A 21533-nucleotide genomic window follows, 5' to 3' on the forward strand; every position below is an offset into this window, starting at 1 on the left:
TATCGGGTGGCGCCGTTGTACTCGGGTCCGATACTACTACTAATAATAATAATACATTTTATTTATATAGCGCCTTTCCCATGCTCAAGGCATTGAATTGAACTTGCGTGTACCCAAAGACGCGCTGTAAAATTTATCCGGCGGTAGTTAGCGTGAATATCGTGTGGACGAACTGCATTTATTACCGTCGGGATAGACTCCGAATGTTAGCGATCCTGAACTTAAGAATAGAAAACTTGGAAAAAAAATGATTTAAGAAATATCAAGTATCAAGAAATGATAATAATAAACCCATAGGGCTACCAGAAAGTGCCGTGAAATCTCAACAAAGTATACTAGTTAACCCCGATGAATTGCGCGCAGTGCTCATCGCAGGTCTACGCACGAGTTATGCACTCGGTGGTGAGGCGTCCAGTCCCGTCAGCAACGGGCTCAAAGCAGGAAACACTCCAGCTCATCTCCAGAAAATGAATGGACACAAATAATCGGTCCTGTTTTTGCTTTTTCTTTTCCAGGGGATAAACAATCCGCTTCATCTTTCTCACGGGCCTCTGGATTAAGCGAGGTTGCGCGCACCTGATAAATCCCATAGGTACACGAGTGCTAATCCAATTGAAACCGAACACAGAACCTTTGTTATTTAAAAAGACACGTTAAAAGGCGCTCGCCTCTGTCCTCGCTGAGGTCATTTTGGTCAATTTTACTTATTTTTTTTTTTTTTTAAAAAAAAAAGCACCGCACATCATTACACAACGCAGCCCGCAGCAAGCAGCCCGATTGTTCTTATCGCTATATGGACGTAAAAGACGCATTTTGAATTATGTTACTTGTAGAGATGCTGCTGAATTTTGAATTATTAACTTTAAGACTGTTAAATGTGATTAGTATTGTTTGTTATAATCTCGAATGTGTTGTACTTACAGCTGCTATGCATTTGTTTATTTTCTTGTATCCGTGTAACTGCGTCTTAAGATTTACACTTTCTTGCTGCAAACAAACAAATTTCCACCCTGGATGATCAAGTCTACCTAACCTAAAACGCAATATCACACAACTAAATAGAAATCGAATTTAACTTCAGAAATTAAAAATGATGCCTTGAAATATAAAGTTTCAATCTGCGCAGAACAAGCCAAACCCGTCTATTTATGAACGCGACAGTCCAGTGCAGGCACAGCCACGCCAACCCGACAATGAGCCGAACTTGGAGAGGATAATGGAGAGAGCATTCGAAAAAATAATTATATATATATAAGTTGAAGATAAAGAGCTGAGAGGCGGTAAAAAAATTAGCTAGTCTTTTATATAGCGCCTCTATACATACATAGTGCTCTGCAGTTAAAATATACGCACTTCACATACACAATAAGCAGTCTGTACATTCTTAAAAATAAAGGTGCCAAAGTGGTTCTTCACGGCGATCTTTTAACGGGAACAACTTTTGGTTCTCGAAAGAACCATCCGCAAGAAGGTTCTAGAATCTATTTATTTAAACCCCGTTTCAAAAATAAGCAAGCACATATGCTATCAGATCTGTATAATAATAATGGGACTCCTGTTGTATACAGTAACACAACCTCCAAATTCAGATTTTCTTGATCTGTTATTATCCCGCTCCTACTACACAGTCAGGATTTCTGCTTTGCCCGTACACAAGTTTCATTTGTAAAGACCCCTTTCCCAGAATGAACCGCTTCTTGGTCAAGCAATGGCTCGCTCAGACCCATTATTATTTTTGAAGCGTATCCCTATTTCGCTCGACACAAGAGTCGTGTATTTGTCCCCCACGTTTTGAACCCGGGGAGCTCGCGGCACCCTAGGGCGACGTAAGAAACTTGACAAACGACGAGTTGAGCATTCAGTCCATCAAGCTCGTTTCTTTATCTGTCTGTCTCATCCAGAGACCATTTAAAGGGTGACAAGATTTCTGCAACAACTACAAAACACGCAAACAAGAAGGTGGAAGAACGCGACCCCAACTCCGCGACGTTCTGCTCCAAAACTCGTGCATACGAAAGCAAAAGGCGGCAACGACCCCCGGACTTCCGCTTCTGCATGGCGAGGCGACACGAGCGCACTGCCTTCGACACAACTGCGTACATTAACAGCTCCAAAAAAAGAAAGAAATAAAAATAAACGAAACACAACCAAAGGCCAGGGAGATTTTCTTCGGACAGGCAGCTCTACTAGTGACCCCAGTAGTCATCCTACAAGTCATTCCCGAGTTTTACTATTATATATATATATTTTAAATCCTCACAGCACGTTTGGAAAAACAAAATTCAATCACTGGGCAAATGGGAAATAGACTCAACGTGCCAATTCAACCACAACGAATACAAGATGCCCACTGGCGACACTCTCGTCCCAAAGGGTCGCACTTTAGCGAACACAGAGCGACGACAACATCCATTGGCAGAGGCCATGCAGCTTGGATTCTCTGAAACCTTCAGCTTTCTATGAAAGTGCACGGACCTACAGTGGTGAAGGCTCTCCCAGCCCCCAAAAAGAAAATAAAGGACAACAAAAAAACAGAAAAGACACCTGGGTTAACAAGGCCGTTGTGCCATGCAGCTGAATATTTAGCGGTCGTCCCGCCTTTGATCAATTATTTACAGTATAGCCGGCCGGTCCGCGATGGCGGCCGCTGGAATTTGGAAGGGACCTTTACAGGGCAGCCAGCCTGGCAGCAGAGGTGAACTCGAGCACACGACCTCTATACTGAACAATACCTACAAGGCATTTTATTTTTCTTCTCAGTTTCAAGTACCAAGACAACACTTCTCCAATTTTTTTTTCTTCTAACAGTTTGTCGTGCTTATATCTACACAACACACAAAATTAAAACAAAATTAAAAAAAAAAGACAAAATAAAAAGCACAATACAAAGTTCAAAGTTTGGAAGAGTGTGTTAATTCTACAAAAAAAAAAAAAAAAAAAAAAAAAAAAAAAAAAACGAAATCAGTTTTAATTTTATAATAAAAATCAAAAACTGGTCAATAGGAAAGAGAACAAGTTCGCCTTATCTGGGAAGAAAAGACAAAAGTGACGTCGAGCCGGGGGACCCCCGGGCACCATGAATATTTACAGATTGTTTATTAAAGATCTAATGCATTACTGTGGCGTTACAGTAACACCAGAGGTTATGTTATATACTACATATATAAAATAATTTAATGCCAAGGCGAGATCACTTGGCCAGGTGCCCGCAGTCGACAGCACAAGTCCATTGTGGCCAAAATACAGAACACAAGAGTACCAGTTAATGCTCCACTTGATTCCAAGCAAGGTTATAATCACTAATAAATAAGCTTTTTAAAACTATAAGAGTTGTACATTGTACAAAAACAACATGTCTTTACTTTGTAGTTCGTCGGTACAAAGGCGAGCACGAGCGAGCGTCTCTGTTCAGAGGAAGAGGGGCACGGCGTCCCCTAGCTGGTGACAATCTCTTTATTTTCCTCTATGAACCGTGTAAACTGTAAATGGGTCCCATTCTCTCGATTTGCCATTTTCTCCAGACCAGCTAGAGGTGCACTGGGCTCCACGTTTTGGAGCTTCTCTAAGCTTCCCGTCAAGCCACTGAGGGGCGAGCTGCCGCCATTGCCAATACTGCCGGGAAGGGGTGGGATGCCCCCATTTTGAATGACCGAAATCTCATTGGTCTTCATAGCCAAGCCATTCGAAAATGCAGCGGCATATTGATTCCAGAAGCTGGTGGGGTCCCCGTTTCCTGCCCTGGATGCTAAATCCTTTTGGAAAAGTTCTGGAAACTTAAGTGGGTTGCCTCCCAGGAATGCCATGGGCCCATCTACCGATAGTCTCCGCCCTCTCCGGGCCGGGGTGCTGTTCCACATGTGTGTCCCCATGTGTACCTGGAAGAAACATTGGGAGAAAGGGGACAGATCAATGGAATTGTTCAGTAATGGACAAAGAACAAAAATCTTACAGGCCGGAGTCATTCCAAAGTGAGGGCTGAAAGAGTGGGCATGAGAAAGAGCATGTCGTACGACAGAATGCTGCACGTCAAGAGAGCAGGCAGATAAGTAAAGACAACACGTCTGGAACATCAAAATACCCGCTCCGCCATTTTAAGAGCCAACTTTGGCCCGTTTCTTATTCACAGGAAACACGAGACCATCACGGCAGTATTGGGCACAATGCAGGAGCCAGCCAGGAATAGGGTGCCAGTCTGGGCCGAAATTTCAGTCACCAAGTACCTTAATGTGTACAAAGGCGCAGGGCAGGAGTTCACCCGGGATGGCATTAATTAAAATGGGCTCCTGCTTATGTTCATTGAGTTAACATGTGCATGAGGATCAAGGTATGGTACAGTATGAGCCCACCCTGGTCAAGATGCCAGTCCCTCACAAGTTATAGTCACCAATCACCAAGTACCCACAAGGAGTTGAGCAGGAGCCCATCATGGATGGCATTGATTCATTAAGGGGCTCAAACTCATATTAAGTTATCATATGTGCGAGAAGCCCACCCTGGATGGGATGCCAGTTCACTACAAGGTTTAGCCATGCTGAGCTGAAGTTGGAGTCATCAATTATGTTAACATGTACAAGGAGCGGAGCAGGAGTCCACCCCGGACAGCATGCCACCTCTTCACCAGTTATACTCATACATCCATTCATACTGAACCTAGTTTAGAGTCACCAGTCAAGTTTAAATGCTTGTGAGAAGCAGGGCAGGAGCCCACCCTGGATGGGATGACACTCCATCACAAGGTATAGTCATGGCAAGTCAAAGTTTGAGACAAGTATTAACGTGTACAAGGAGTCCACCCAATATGCCAAGTCAGACCATCACCAGTTATACTTATGACATCCTTACCAGGCGTACTTTACAGTCACCAAGTAACATGTGCATGTGGAGCCATGCTGGACGAGATGCCCATCCATCATAAGGTATACTCAGGCATTTATTCATATGAGCTGTGCATGAGGAGCAGGGCAGGAGCCCACCCTGAATGGCATTCCAGTCCGTCATGTGATATACTCAGGCACTCACACCAGGTACCCTTAATGTCACCAGTTCACATGCCCATTACAGGTAAGGCCATGGGTGGGATGCCACTTCATCATATTACAGTCATACTGTGCCAGCTCACAACCTGCCCATTCAAAGAGAACAAACAGCCCACATTGGATGGTATACCAGTCTGTTACAAGGTACACTGGGCCTAATTCCGAGTCACCAGTTTTCATAACATATGCAAGCACCGTGGCATGAGCCCACCTGGAGGGGATGCCAGTCCTTCACAAAGGCATACTCACATCATATGCATTAATGTCAACTATTAACTTAAGCACGAGGAGTAAGGCAAGCGCCCATTCTGCATGGGATTCCAGTTCATCCAATTACAGACATACTGCGCCAGTTTAGACTTGGCAACTACCAACTGCCAGTTTATCACAAAGTACACTCATGCCAACTAACCTGGATTCAGGAATATAGATTGGTATGCAAATCAAGAGTAAAGCAGGGGGCTACCCCAGACGGGATGCCAGTTGATCACACCATACACTATTGCCATGGTCCAGGGTCATTTTAGATGTGCCAAATAATGTTAACACATACATAGGAAACAAAGCAGGAACCAAACCCTGCAGGGATGGCACAACTCACAGCAGGTCAGTCAACCTAAAGTGCCACTGATTCATCCTTCAGATCATATATTGCCCTTCACAAACGAGAGGCATATTTAAAGAATATCTTAGTACATGAAAACTCAACCTGAAGAGAAAAATTACAATGCTGAAAACAGCTGGCACCTGTCCTGGCATTAACTCCAATTACTTTGAACTTTTAGGATCTCAAAAGCCATTTGCAAAAAAATAATCACAATTTCACTTGCCCGCTATCTGATCTGAGTGCGGGCAGCACAGCAGTTAGAACCACAGCCCACAACCATGAGGGATCTGGGTTCAGATTCTATGCCAGTCACCAATCGTGAGGAGTCTGATGGTCATCTCTAAGCAGTACCCACTTGCCTTCTTTCAAAATCCCAAAGACATGTGACGACTCTAAAATGGCCAGCTAGGAGTGTGTGCCTTGTGATAGACTGAATGTACCACCGAAATCCCCCATAACCCTACACTAGATTAAGGGGTTTCAAAATGGACAGATGAATAAATAGCTTATTTTAATCCTTTAACAAGAGCCCACAGGTTATGCCAGTTAAGGGCCACAGCTAAATCGCACTGAATATTTAATGTAGAAGGAGGACATTAAGGAGCTATGGCTACCATGGCTCATCCTACTTCAAAGCCAGGCAAATCGGCCAATCAATAAGTAAATGGGAGCGTAATGCGGTGGGGCTTGTCCTGTGAGAGGGGGCGGGGCCGGACCTCCCATTGCTCATGCGTCTAATACTGGGACATTTTTCGGGGAGGTCCTTTCTACCAAGTGACTTTGCATGTGTGTAGCAGGGAGAGTATCAGTACTGGACAGCTTGGCAGATTTGGTGCCCCTCTTTATAAAAAGTCCCTAGGGCTCTAAGCTACTACATGCCCCAACTGCCCACCCTTAATATGCAGAGGTCGATGATCTCCCTGTGTCTGTGTAGGCCTTTCTCCAGATTCTCGTCCCACATCCCCAAAGGTGCATGTGTTAGATGGCAACTGGCAATCCCAAACTGACCTCGTGTGAGTGCCAGTGGGGTGCACATATGTGAATGGCATCTGGCAGCACATCCCAAGTTGGCTCCTGCCTTGCACCCAACGCTGGCAGGACAGGCTCCAACCCCTTTCCAACCCTGAACTGGTCTGAGAGGTTTCATCTAAAGCACCTTCCAAAATGACAGTGCCAGGCCAAGCTCTAGTCCCAGTTACTCTTTCTGCAACTGGGACTCTTGTTATAGCGGAAAGGAAACGAGAGCGGGGTACCTTGAGGTTGCCTTTGGTGGTGAAAGCTCTTCCACAGATGGTGCAGGCAAAGGGCTTCTCACCGGTGTGCGTCCTCTCATGGATCTGCAGGGCGCTGGATGACGAGAAGGTCTTTCCACAGACGTTACAGTAATGCTGCTTAGGGGTCCGTCGCGGCGCGGAGGCGGGCAGGACCGGTGAGCTGGAAGATGGGGGCAGAGGCCCCGTGGGCACCGTGCTCACAGGGGGCTCTTTGATGTCCTGAGGGGAGCTGTGAAGGAATCCGTTGATCTCGGTCTTCACGAAGGTTGACAGGGCAGAGGTGGAGAGGATGGCAGGGCTCGGACTGGGCCCCAGGCTGGGGTTAGAAGGCTCGAAGAGCTGAGAGGGAAGGTCGCGCATCTGATGCGTCAGCATGTGCTGCTTCAAATTGCCCTTTGTGGAAAAGCCCCGGTTGCAGGCTGTGCAAATAAACGGTCGTTCTTTGGTATGGCTTCGGTAATGAATGTCCAAGGCACTCTGGCACGCAAACGCTTTGCCACAAATGTCACACGCCGTGTTCTTGAACGCGCCCCGTTCACGGAAAGGGAAGAGCGCCCCCAGAGGGTCTTTCAGCGGGTTGCAGGAGGTCAAGTCCAGGGCACCTCCGTTCGTTGCGGTTTGGCCCAGGGGCCCGACGTGCTCTGCTGGTAAAGCTCTTTGCTGCTTTTCTTCAAAGCTTGGCGATTTGTGGAAAGTGACAGAGCTGCCGAGTGGGGATGGTGCCTGCATGGAAGAGGTAGATTCAGAGATGGCAGGGCTGCCAGCGCTTTGGCTCTCCACGTCCCCTCCAAGGGACGAGGAGTCGTTGGTCATATTATCGCCCTCGACAGACCCGTTCTCTGCTGCCGCTGCCATGATGCCAGCCTGAAGTTGCTCCGCCAGCCCGCTGTTGACTTTGCCCTGGTTTTCCGAATCGGCGGCTCCCGGCGTCTCAGGCGGCAACGGAGAGGAGCACAAACTGTCTTGCGAAGCGTCAGCAGACTTTGGCGTGTCGGGCACACTACTGTCGGGGCAGTCTTCCATGTTGTCATCCGAGAAGTTCTCCAGGTCGTCGAAGTTCCTGTCCTCAAAGGAGCCGGTGTCGGACTCCATGGACTCTGGGTAGCTGTCGGGCATCGGTGTGTTGGGGATCTGGCCGCCCATGTGCATGCGGATGTGTTGCTGCAGCACCACTGCATTGGTGAACTTCTTCTGGCAGATAGGACACGAGTGCTGGACCCTCAGGGGGGGAATGGCCCGGTGGACACTGTAATGGGTTTTCAGGTTCCCCTTGGTGGTGAAGGCCCGCCCGCACACTTTGCACTTGAAGGGCCCGCTCCCCGGTGTGCGTGCGGTAGTGCATCTTGAGTGCGCTTTGGCAGCTCAGCACGCGGTGGCACAAGATGCACTCGTTGGGGTCACTCAGCTTCTTGTCGATGTTTTCCACCAGCTGCTGCAGCTTTGAGGTTTCCGAGGCCTGGGCCGGGTCCAGGAGGCTGCCGAAAGGGAACTTTGCCTTAAACTGTTCAGACATGAGTGGCCCCAGGGCGCTGCTGGTGGAAAGGGGGCTGCCCCCGGCGCCCCGATCACAAACACCGTCCTGCAGGCCCTCACCGCCGGCAGCGTTATTCTCCGAGGGCGGCTCGCTCACGTCCGCCGCTTTGTCGTTGGAGGCCGCCAGGGCGGCGCCCTCGCCTTCTTCCTCGATATATTTCAGGGAGGTGTCTGCGGCACCGCCGTCGCTTTGCACAGAACTGGGGGGGGGTGCCGGCGGCCACCGAGAAGTTCTCCTCTTTCTTTATGAAAGGCGCCAGACTAGGGATTGTCGGGGGTAAAAGGAGGCCCACAGAAGTCGTTAAAGTAGGCAAAACGGGCTTGCTGTCCAGCCAGCTGGTGACCGGTTTTTCCGGGGGCATGGACATACCGTAGGGGATGCCGGTGCTGGTGGGGATATTGTCCAAGTGCTCCGGCACGGGGTACGGATTCATCTGGATGTGTGGGTATTTCTCCTTGTGCCTCTGGAAGTGCACCTTGAGGTTTCCGCGTGTGGAGAAGCGATTCCCACAGATGTTGCACTTGTAGGGTCTCTCTCCCGTGTGGGATCGGAGGTGAATCTGCAAGGCACTGTCGCTCCCAAACACCTTGGCGCAAAACCTACATTTATGCTTGAAGAAAGCCTCTTCCGTGCTACTTTTGGGCTCAAAGGAGGTCACGTTGGGGGGCTTGCCTTTCCTCTGCTGGGCCAAGGCGGACAGAGAGTTCAGGTCCTCCACCATGGTGCCGATGTTGGGCAAAGGGCTGGGAAAGAGCGGATTAGCGGGCGCGGGCTGAGGTAGAAGAGGGTTTGACGCGGGGCTTAGTAAACCACCGATTCCAAAAACCGGCGAGGAGGATTTGGAGATCTGAGATTGCAGGCTGCCACCTGGGGCGGAGAGCCGGTCCGTGGGCTGGGCATTGACCACAGATACCAGAGCATTGATGCTCTTGGACGTCTCGCTGCTCGTGGGCACCGCCCCGCCGCTGAGGTTCGATTGAGGTAGCTGCGCCACAGTCAGGTGCTTCGCACCGCTGATGCTGGCGGATTGACTAGCAAGGCTCTGTGCTAACCCGGCAGCCGCCGCCAGCTGTTGGGAAAGGTGCGAGCTGAGGGTGGTCAGAGGGGTGGCGGAGGGCACCAACCCGCTTTGCGAGGAGCCCGATGATGCCGACGATTCCACGCTCTGAGACGCCAGCAGAAGGATCTGGTGGCGGATTTGTTCGATGAGCTGCAGCTGGTGGATCTGCTGCTGCTGCAGTGCCAGGAGTTGCTCCATTAAGGCTGGCACTGCCAGCTTGGTGCCTCCATTCGAACGGGTCTCTTGGGAGAATTGGGCAACTGCCACTTTAGTGCTCTGCAGATTTTCAATGATAACATTGCTGTTGATCATGGAGAAGTTGCCCAGTTTAGCCAGATTTCCCAGCTGAGGTAGAGAAGTTGAGAGGGTTGGGGTGCCCACCACTGGACTGGCACTGTCCGCAACGCTCCTGTCGCTGGCTTCAGCACCAGCACCGCCGTCAGCACCTCCTCCGCTCGCCTCCACCTCCATGGACTCTTCTTTGTCGGGCGGGTGGCCCTCGGACTGGTCGCTGCAGTCGCCCGGCTCGGAGCTGCTGGCCGTGGTGTTCATCTGCTCGTCGGGGTGCTCCGGGGGTGGGCTGGGCGAGAAGGTTTCGGAAGGGGAGGCCGGGTTTTCATTGACGATCAGAACCAACTGGTTCTTAGTGCAATTCTTCTTGTGCTGCAGGAGGTCGGGAAGCTCGAAGAACTCGGCGCAGCACCTGCTGCAGACGTGGGCGGCATTCTTGGGCGGTGGTGGCGGCGGCGGCGGATTCTCGCAGACTTGCTCGGGGTCTCCTGAAAAACAAGAGGAAGGGGAATGGGGTGGGGGGGGGGGCAAGACAAGGTAAGGGTTAGTCAAGTGCTCGGAGCTAATCTGTGTCACAGCTTTTGTGCCGCGTGAAACTAAAAACAGTTTAATGCTTTCGAAAAAGAAAATCAATATTTTTTCTTCTCGACTATTGCTTAAAACTGATCTTTAAAGCACCATACGAGGTTCCATCAATCCCCACGTCTTAGATAATCATTTTCTTCAGATAATCCATCAAAATATAAAATACTATGAACTGAAGACATTGAGGCCTAATGAAATTCCATAGAAAAGTATTGATTTCCAATGCTTCATACTCTTCACTGTCTAGTTGTCCACTGGGTGCAAATCAACCATTTGAAGAACTTATTAGACTTTCAAGTCACTGTCAACTTCGCTCATTTTCAAGCAACTTGGAGACCCCTTTGACAGTTCATCTCTGTCACTAAACTCATTTGTAGCCACTCGCCTTGCAGTCTGCCAGAAGGTGCCCCCAGAACCCCCCAGCCACCACTTGGGAGGAAATCTGAAAGCTGGCTGCTAACAGCCCCGTTCCCACTTGAAAAAGGGGGCTGTGTGTGTGTATGTGGGGGGGGGGTGGTGTTGGTCAACAGCCACCCCCCCCCACTTCCAACCGCCCCCACAGATAGGTGCCGGTAGTGTGGGGTGGGTGTCGGGTCATTACCCCCCCCCCTCCCACAAGGTCACAGGAGGCATCCAACTTTTCATTGCCCTTCTCTGCTTGCTTGGCCCCTGTCCACGCTTATCAGCCCTGGGGTGTGGGGGGAGTTTGGGGGGATTCATTTGCAAATCAAACAACGAAAATCCCTACCATTCAAAAGGCACGACCCCCCCCCCCCCATTGTTTTGGCAGCATGCAGGTCAGTGGCTGTGTGGTCAGCTCCGTGAGCCTCTCCCGAGTGCAGCTGTGCTAATCCGAGCAGGAAGGCCGGGGCGCAGGGAGCTGCCATGACGGGCGGGCAGTCGTGCCACTTCCTAAAACTCTTTGACGGGGTGCGGAGTCACACAGAAGAGGAAACATGGAGGAGCATGAAAACAGTCAGGCCAAAAGAGGGGCTCCATAGTTTACACTTTGTTCCTGTATCATGTTCACAAGTGTCAAAGAGAAGCAAAATATGGCGTAGGAAAGGAAAGGCTACCAGGGTGGGCATGTTGGCGGGGGGACCTGTATGGGACTGTATGGCTTCAATATAAATAAATAAATAAAGCAGGTGAAGGCCCCACATGCCTAAGCTGCCCCCCCCCCCTCACCCCATACAAATCAGAAACTGCTTTGTATGCTTAATTGGCGGTCCGTAAAGTTAATTCATACATTTTCATATCAATGTGAATTTTCTGCTTCTGTTGCTGTCAATTTGGAAAAACACAAAGCCATTCTGTTTGTGCGCACATTTTTTGCACAAAAACGCTCCAAATGATGAAGTCAGCACGTTCCATTCAGCGTGGCGTGATGCAAAACAACACTCCTCGACCAGATCACTTTTATCAAAACATAAAGCCCCTTTAAAAAGAAGGCTTTGCTTGGTCAGCTGGCCTTGCAAAAATAACGGACCAGCAAAACGCATCCCAGGGAATCTGAAACACTCCGGTCAGAAGTCGGACTCCAGGGTCGTCGGCCCTCCTCGTGAAATGAAAAAAACAAAACAAAACAAAAAAAAAAAAAAAACACACAAAAGAAATAAAAGGTTTGGTATTTAGATCTGCCCGATGTCTTCAGACGTTCAAATTTCAGATACGTTTCATCAGATATTGGCAGGTGAAGTGACTTGCTCAGGGTCACCCAGCAACTGAACCGGCCACCTTAAAAGATGGCACTACACTGCACTGTGTGCCTAATTAAAAAAAAATAAAGAGGATAATTCATATATTTTATCTGAAAGTTAAAAAAAAAAAAAAAGTCTTTGAAGCCCACCCTAAAAAATTCTGTATCAAAAAAACTCACTATGTTTACATTCATTAAGGGGGGCCAACGCCGTACTACAAGGTGCCTTGCAACATTTAAGATACAATTGGTGACATTCCTGTTGGAGTACACGTAGGTGAAGTGACTTACTTGATTTGAACCCACCAGCCTCAGAGGTTTGACGTCTGAAGCTCAACCCACTGTGCCACACTACCCACTCAATATTTTTTCTGGCTTTCCTTTACATTACATTTACTTGCTTGGCCTTTTACATTTGAGATACTACAGATGACATTTCTTTTGTTTTTCTAGTAGTAGCATAGGCAGGTCACGTGACTTGCTCACAGTCACTTGGTGTCAGAAGTGGGATTTGAAACCCACAACCACAGGGTTGGAAGTCCAAAGCCTTACCCACTATGCCACACTGCCTACCCAGTTATTCTTGGTTGCCTTCCTTTACATTCCATTTGGCTTTTTACTTTTACGACACAACTGATTGCATTATTCTTGTGTTTTTTGTAGTAGCACAGGCAGGTCAATTGACTTGCACGTGGCACATGGTATCAGAAGATGCGATCTGAATACACAACCTCAGGGTTTGAGGTCCAAAGCCTTACCCACGATGTCGGCTGTCCATTTGATTACAATTCTTTTGCTTTCCTAGTGGCAGCACAGGCTGGTGAAGTGACTTACTTGTGGCACATGGTGTCAGCAGTGGGATTTGAATACACAATCTCAGGGGTTTCTAGTCCAAAGCCTTACCCACTATGCCAGCTTTCCTTTACATTACATTTACGTGTTTAGCTTATTACTTTTATGATACAATAGATTACATTTCTTTTGTTTTTCTAGTAGCAGCACAGGCTGGTGAAGTGACTTGTGTGTGGCACATGGTGAAAGAAAGTGGGATTTGAACCCACAGCCTCAGCGTTTCAAATCCAAAGCCCTACCCACTATGCCACACTGCCTGCCCAGGAATTTTTGGTTGCTTTCCTTTACATTATATTTAATTATTTAGCTTATTACTTTTATGATACAATAGATTACATTTCTTTTGTTTTCTAGTAGCAACACAGGCTAGTAAAGTGACTTCTGTGTGGCACATGGTGAAAGAACTGGGATTTGAACCCACAGCCTCAGCGTTTGAAGTCCAAAACCTTACCCACTATGCCACACTGCACACCCAGGAATTTTTGATTGCTTTCCTTTACATTATATTTAATTATTTGGCTTATTACTTTTATGATACAATACATTACATTTCTTTTGTTTTTCTAGTAGCAGCACAGGCTGGTGAAGTGACTTGTGTGTGGCACATGGTGAAAGAACTGGGATTTGAACCCACAGCCTCAGCGTTTGAAGTCCAAAGCCTTACCCACTATGCCACACTGCACGCCCAGGAATTTTTGATTGCTTTCCTTTACATTATATTTAATTATTTGTCTTATTACTTTTATAATACAATAGATTACATTTCTTTTGTTTTTTATTAGCAGCACAGGCAGGTGATGTGACTTGCTTGTGGTCACATGGTGTCACCTGTGGCATTTGAATCCACATCCTACAGGGATTAGAAGTCCAAAGCCTTACCCACTGTGCCACACTACCCACCCAATATTTTTGGTGGCTTTTCTGTACATTATATTTATTTATTTGGCTTTTTTTTTTTTTAAATTTGGGTTACAACAGACTACATTTCTTTTGTTTTTCTAGTTGGAGTGCAAGCAGGTGAAATGACTTTCCCGGGGTCACAGAGCAAGTGACAGGTGGGAACTGGACCGGCCACCTTAAAAGAAAAATGCCTTGCCCACTACATGGCACTGTCTGCCTAATTAAATAAAAAACAAATAATAATAATAATAAACTAATTAATACATTTTCACTGAAAGTAACAAATATCTTAGAAGCCCACCCTAAACAATTCTGTCCTGATAAACTCACTAAGTTTACATTCATTTATTAATCCAAGGTGTCTTACAACTTCTGAGATACAACTGGTGATATTTCTTTTGTGTTTCCAGTTGGAATACACCAAGGTGCAGTGACTTGCTGGTGGTCACACCATGGGATTTGAACCCACAGCCTTAGGCGTTGAAGTCCAAAGCCTTACCCACTACGCCAGCCTTCCTTTACATTAATTACATTTACTTGTTTGACCGTTTACATTTTTGATACTATAGATTACAATTCGCTTGTTTTTCTAGCAGTAGCACAGGCTGGTGAAGTGACTTACACGTGGCATCATGGTGACAGGAGTGGCATTTGAACCACAGCCTCAGGGTTTGAATTCCAAAGCCTTACCCACTGTGCCACACTGCCTAGCCAGGTATTTAAGGTGGCTTTCCTTTACATTACATTTACTTATCTGGCTTATTATATTTATGATACAACAGATTGCATTTTTAGTGACAGCACAAGCAGGTGAAGTGACTTGCTCGGGGTCACACAGTGAGATCAGTGAGTTTGAGGTCCAAAGTCTTAACCACTATGCCACGTATGCCCTTAGACAAGAAACGAATAAGCGAAAGTTGAGCCCCCAGGAGTGAACAACTAACCAAATAAATACGGCTCCATTTAATATATAGTAGAGGCCGAACGGCTGTATCCATTTATTTTTTAACAAGTACGTATGCCTAAACCCTGGCATTTACACCATGCCACCAGCTTGCACGGGCAACACTCTGCGCAATGCCGGCGTCTTGGTTTTTTGTGGAGCAGGGTGACGCACCAAACCCAGGCCTTAATTAATATTCCACAAAGCAGGCTTTTTACTGTTATTTATTTATTTTAGGACCTGCGGAAAGGCTTGTAGAAAGTGAGACACTATTAGGTTTACCAGGCTGGTACCCTCCAGGCCCCACATCAACAGAATAAACTTTCAGCACTAAACTTTCCCAAAACCATCTTATTTGTTTAGGAATTTAAAAAAAAAAAATGCTATCCAAGTTAAAAGCTCGGTTGGACATTAACTGCACCGATCTTCTTTCAAAACCGTCAAGAGTTTTATGTTGTTTTAAATCCGCTGCTTACTTAAATGTGCATTAAAATCAAAAAAGATGGGAGTACAGAAAAATAATACGACTGGCCGAGTGTTTATGGCAACTACAAATGGTGCCCTATTTCAGCAAGCCGCATAGTAAAAAAGCTCCCCACCCGTCAAAATGAAGTTATTTACTAGAAAGATAATTGAACAAAAAAAAAGGATTATAATGCAAATAAGTGCCTGGTGCTGAATATAACGCCACACACGTACAGGAAAAGTCGATTCGAGTCACGACGTGCAAACGGCTGGAGGCTCCACCACCGAACAGCTCCTGCCGGGATGACCAGAGCGAGGCTGCGAAGAGTCACATTGTTGTTCCACGTGGTGTCTCATACGCCGCTGTCTACTGCCACGGTGTGACCCTGAGCGAGTCACTTCACCTGCCGGGGCTCCCATCGCAAACACAAAACAAATGGCACCGGGTGTATCTCAAATGCTGCAAGTCGCCTTGGATAAATAATAAGAATTTGCCTTTCAAAACTGTCGATCGGTAGAAAAAAATAAAATAAAATGACAAGCCTGCCAGCTTCATTGCGCCAGTGTCGTATGTGCAGTGTGTGTGTGTGTAGTAGCGGCGGCGGTTCCCTTTAATCAAATTAAAAGTAATGACATACACAAGGGGCAGTGGGGCGATTTCAGATACCTAAACACACTTGCACCTGCCCACCCCCACAACCCTGGATAGGCTAGAAACAACACGGCTGTGTAAACCAAAGCGCAGCGACAAGTCAAAAGCACTCCTTCAGGCTACATCTACATTCTGACTACATAAACATTGGCAGGGAGACAAGAGAAGACTGCGTGAGCCTGTGTCAGGTGGGGACAAAGCTTCCTGAGCCCCAGGGGCCACAATGTGAACGACACATTCCCACCCCCCAGTGACCGTAACCCGTCCACTGCGGTAAGGCTCCTGGGTACGGATCGGTCAAATATAGCGCCTTCCACGTGGGCGAACATTGCGCTTGTTACACGAATTAAGAAAGAAAGAAAGAAAGACTGTAAACGGCCGTTGTATCCACGGGAAATGCTCGCATTAATAAAAAAAAAATGAAAAGCACTGCGCTTCTCCATTCGGATGCTGCCATTGTCCGAGTGTCCCCGACCCGCTTCGGACTTCTCTTTCATTTCGGACTTCAGCCGAGCCTTCTCACTGCTAAAACTTCAGGAGCGAAACAATAAAAGAAAAGAAAGTTGGGACTTGTGGCTACTGCATGGGGGCGAGCAGAACGAGACTGGAAAAAACAACAACAAATCAAAACGGCTTGCAGGGGAGAACTTCAGGACGGGTATCGCCGAGACTCGAGAAAATCCTTCTCATCCATCCGTTTTCTAAAGCCGCGTTATTCTCTTCTTTTTTTCTCTCCTCAGTATTCATTAACTTATTTATGTTTACCACTTTTGGGTGTATTACGACATAATAACATTCCATCCTCCATTTACAGGTGGTAAAGGCGCACCGTTCCAACAAATGCGACAATTTCAATTTTGTTTTTACTGTTTCAACGCAAATTTCACATTAACCTGACACTCTTCACAAAAACGCGGCGTACGAAAATATTTTTCACAAACAAACCCATTTGGATGGACCGGCCTAAATAGACTTTTTATTTCATTTTTGACCAAAATGTGGTCGAAATACTATCGGAAATGAATTTACGAATGTAGTAATACGAAAACACTTTTGTGACATTTAATTAAATTGCGCATTTCGCTCCAGTTATTGAAAAGTTCAAATTATATAACACAATTTACACAATAAAAATTGTACATCTTTTACTACTTATGAACAATTAAGAGCAGTCTTAATTTTTCATACTGTTATCATTTCAGATAGCCATTTAAAAAATACCGTATAGGAAAGAATGGCGTGCACGAGCACAGTCCTGTTACTTTTAAATAAGAATTTTCAACAAAGTGAATACTTTTAGATGGACTCACGTGTTTGCATCTTATTAAAAAAAATACGTAATAATATTTCAACTTCGGCAATTTGAATTTCTAACACTACACGAATATATAAAAATTAAAAGCCCTGCATTTTTATTGACAGTTTGAATGTGTAGGTTTTAAATGGTGTTATAAGCAGATAAACCTCTTTAAAAAGCATCCTAAAAGAAAACAATTGAATTCCAAAACACTGTCCACCTTTTTATGTAAAAAGCCCGCTGGTTCAAGCGTTCACTTTGGATTTCAAATAGTGAGGTGCGCCCATCGCAGAGAAACGCTTCTTTTTTAATGCTCCGTATGCATGAAGAATTCCCGCATGTAGGCCTGTGGCAAATATGGGCGACACGCGTTCCTACTGCCTCAATGTTTTTTGTTTTTTTATCCTGAGCTGTGTACCCGTTTTGCCACTTCTTCTAAAAGGTTGGGACCTCTTCACACTCTTGCTAACTACGAAACAAAAGCTGCAAAAAAAATAAATAAATAAGACGCAGCCGCCGCCGCCGCGCTGGGCCCTCACTGAAAGCAACCAGTGGCGAAGAGAAGACTTTGTATGAAGAAAAGGAAAAGTGCCTGGTAAGGTCCACGGGCAGCGACAGAGAACTGTAAAATAGTCAGCCTGGTCACGGAGCAGACATTTAAAATACATTTCAGTACTTGAAGGAGAGAGGGAGAAAGAGGAAAAAAATAGAAAGGTATTTGCTTAAGGCCGCGACAAACTTGTAACTCATCCATATTGCTCGAAGCTCTAGAAAAAAGTTGTAATTTTTTAATTATTAGGTAAACACGTCGATCCCTTTCACGTTTGCAGTGTGGAGTTAATGTAGAAAATGAAAGCAAAATGGAATCACAGCAGCTACTGAATTTGAGGAACACACGGACATCTTTTACAAAAAAAGAAAAGCTGACCGTCACCTCAACTATAAAGAAGAAACGCGCCTGTGCTTTTTATTTTACCGTTTAACTGGCATTGCAGCGCCGGGCACCGCGCGTTCCTCTCCAACTTTACTGGAATGCGTGTGCGCCTTGTTTATCAGTACAGATGACCGGGGAGTGAGGGAAAGGAAGGAGGACCTTATCAAAAAAAAAAAAAAAAAGTCCCACTGACAATCGGAACCACCGCCTAATTATTGTGCGTTATCAGCCAGCTGTTTGGGAACGCATTGCAGACATTAAAATCACACAACCAACATTTCAAAAAGAATGTGAGACGCGGATTTCAAATTTTGCCTCCAGTCCAGCTTTTGAAGAGTTTGGACCAAAGTGAAAACTTATTTCGGCCGACTCGATTCAAGCAGTTAAAATTTTAGGAGAGTTTTAGCAGCTCGGAATCGACACAAAGTATGGCTTGTCATTGTTAAAAAAAACACAACTGTGATTTTAATTCATTTTTCAAACGTCAAATGTTAAAGCGAGTCGTTTAATTTTTAACTAATGCCCAGCAACAAGTACTGTAGCTTGGTCTGGGAAGGGGGGGTGGGTGGGGAGAAGAAAAGAGATCACATACTTGGCCGTTTGGATGAAATGGTTTAATAAGTGACCAGTGCCGTGTGTGACTGGACAACTGGAGCATTTCTCTGTCCCTGGCTTTCAGGCCATGCAGTTTGCGATGGCGGAAAACGTCTAATTAAGTGAAAAATAGTAGCTCGGATACGAATCGCGACCACCCCCCCCACCCCCCACACCCTCCCCCAAAGAAAATTAAAAGAGTTCCCAGTCTCACCAGTATGACACGAATATTTCTGGTATCATTCCGAGTTCACGTAAGAAAAGGCAAGCATAACACGTTCTTCATTTGTGTTGTTTAAACGGGCGATGTTTCACAACATTAAGCTGTAAATTGTACAGAAATAAATGGGTGGATATTTCTGAGAAACAAGTCCAGGTTTCGGTACAGCTTTCATCTGCCTGCGTCACTGTTTACAAGAGAATGCGCTTCGCTTCGAGCCCGGACGATGGCTTTGGGTGCCTTGGTTGTTTCAGTAAGTGGACCTTAAATTAGAAGCGCTGGATTATTAGAGTGCATACTCCCAAGTGGGCATAAGGGGGTACCAACATGCCAAGGGGAGTGTACTCCAACTGCAACTTGCTGGCCACCCCTGGAGACTAGGCGGAGGACAAAGCCCAATTCTACTCATCCTCACTCAGCGGGGTCAACATATGACCAGAAAAAAAAAAAGCCGAGCCCCGCGGCGAAAACTGCGCAGCTTCGCGTGCGACCTTACAGTCGGTAACCCCTCGAGGGGCGCCACAAAGGTGCGCAGCAGCGGAGAACTCTCAAGAGGAAAATCTTCCGAATCCGTCTGCCAAAAGACCACAAGGAAGCCGAAGCGGCCCGACTCTTACGTATTGGAGAGTCTTTTGAAGTGTACTGTACAGACTTTACAGAAGAACCCAACTCGTTAAGGCTTAAGTTTTCTGGAAACAGCTAAAGGCATGAAAAAAAGAAAGCAAGAAAAAGAAACAACAACACCACGAAACCGCTAAAAACGTGGACTGGAAAAAAAAAGCAAACGCCGCATCGGCAACGCGGAAACTTGATCTTTTTGTGAAGTTTGAGTGGCGCTGAAGGTACGCTGACAGAGCCCAAGGTTAGCTCTCACTTACCATTCTGCACAGACAAGGCCAGCTGGGGGTCCGACTGGAAATGTTGCGGCTTCGCCTGTTTCCTCCGCGACATGCTGGCTCACACATCAGCCGGGCTAGAATAAAAAATTACTAAAAAATCTTCTCAAAATTACGGAAATCGAGCCCATCCACCGCGCATGTGTCCTGCTATAATTATGATTATCAATAATGCATTGCGATTAATCATACAGGGGCTCTTTGAAAGGCGATTGGCACGTCGCCAAGCCCTATTCAAATGAACTCCCTTTAATCAATTAGTTTCTGATTTGCTGCACAGCGCTGTCTCTCTCCCGGCTTCTGTCCAATGAGTTGATCCGCGCACGGGGAGGCTGGATTTTCAGCTCTCCTGGATGGAGATGGTTTAACCCTTTCATACACCGCTCCCCTCCAGGCGCGCTCGTCTGTCCCGACTCCCGCTTGATCAGAGGTTAAACAAACGGACTCAGTCCCATGAAAAAAAAAAAAAAAAAAAAAAGGCATAAACGGGGGGTGGGGGGGCTGACCAGTCCAACGCGTTAATCTCCACCTCTGAGTTCACTGTTGACGCCGTGCCATTGTGGACCGCGCTGCCATCCGGACACTTGAAACTCCACGAATAGATCCTATGATGCGCAAACTTTTATTTCCAATCAATGGAATTATCAGCCGGGGGGAAACGTGGACTCTTGTTTTTTTTTTTTCCCTTCCCTTCTCTCGCCGCACAATGAATTCCGAAAACAGACAAAGTTTGAAGGCCCCGTGTGGCCGTATAGGAGTCCCCGAGGGTCCGGCCTCCGCTGCACCGCCATTGGCCACTGCTCTCCTCATTTAACCGTTTGTTGGAGTCATTGCCTTATCTGCGCTGCCGCTACCGCTTTTCACATGCTCTCCTTCCGCTCCGCTTCCTTTGGCTTCTCGTTATTCATGCGCTGCATCAGCAGCCTTCACTTTATTTTAACAAATCATTTCGTTGTATTGTTTTGAGAAAGAGACGCTCATCAATCAGCTTATTTTCTTTTTTTTTTCTTTTTTTTAACTCCGCTCCATTTTTTTGTTATGATGCAATTATATAATTAGTTTTATTTAAATGTAATATTTTACAGTTTACTTTTAAAAAAAGTGTATTTGTTTTCAGTTAATTACTCTTTTTTTCCGACGGAAGTGACCAATTTGTGTAGACAGTTTATTATTAGTTGCAAAAGACTTTAATCTGAATCAGTTTGACCTTTAGGGGAAGCGCTTATGGCTCAGGGTCCCGGTGCTACCTTTTAAAGTATTTATTGACTATCTGCTTCCTACCAGATGAACAACTTGGCTTATTACTCCATAATAAGTTTATAATAAATGAGGCGAAAAATCTTTTTTTTTTCTCCTGCTGTTGTAAACTTGTCTATATGTTAACAAACGAAATAAACACAAATGCCTCTACATTACTGACACTAGAAAATGAGCAGAACCGCCAAAATATTTAACATGATTAAGATGAACATTAAATTGAGATACTGCAGAAACTGCTCGTCTTTCATCCAAGCCGTCGTCTTCTACGCGTGCCTATAATCGTTTCTTTTTTAATTATTTATCCAAAGCAAAATGGATTAATCACACCTCCAAGAACTCGGGAAAATATAAAAAAAGGAAACGAATATAGTTAAACCGTTTAATTATTTGAATGCATCAAATCTGGTGGTGTGAAAGCCTTGAGCACTTTTATT

At 46.1% G+C, this 21533-nt stretch overlaps 1 protein-coding gene across 1 annotated transcript; it reads right to left on the reverse strand.

The window, feature by feature from the left end:
- Window positions 1-3079: 3079 nt before the first annotated feature.
- On the reverse strand, window positions 3080-20836 carry sall1a (spalt-like transcription factor 1a). The gene is given in 5 exon segments (XM_028809279.2): window positions 3080-3875; window positions 6897-8228; window positions 8230-8667; window positions 8669-10290; window positions 19822-20836. Coding segments are annotated over 5 exon segments (3906 nt in total). The 5' UTR covers window positions 19895-20836; the 3' UTR covers window positions 3080-3434.
- Window positions 20837-21533: the final 697 nt, after the last annotated feature.

The sequence above is a fragment of the Erpetoichthys calabaricus genome, chromosome 9, assembly GCF_900747795.2.
Source record: "Erpetoichthys calabaricus chromosome 9, fErpCal1.3, whole genome shotgun sequence".
NCBI classification, from domain to species: Eukaryota; Metazoa; Chordata; class Cladistia; order Polypteriformes; family Polypteridae; genus Erpetoichthys; species Erpetoichthys calabaricus.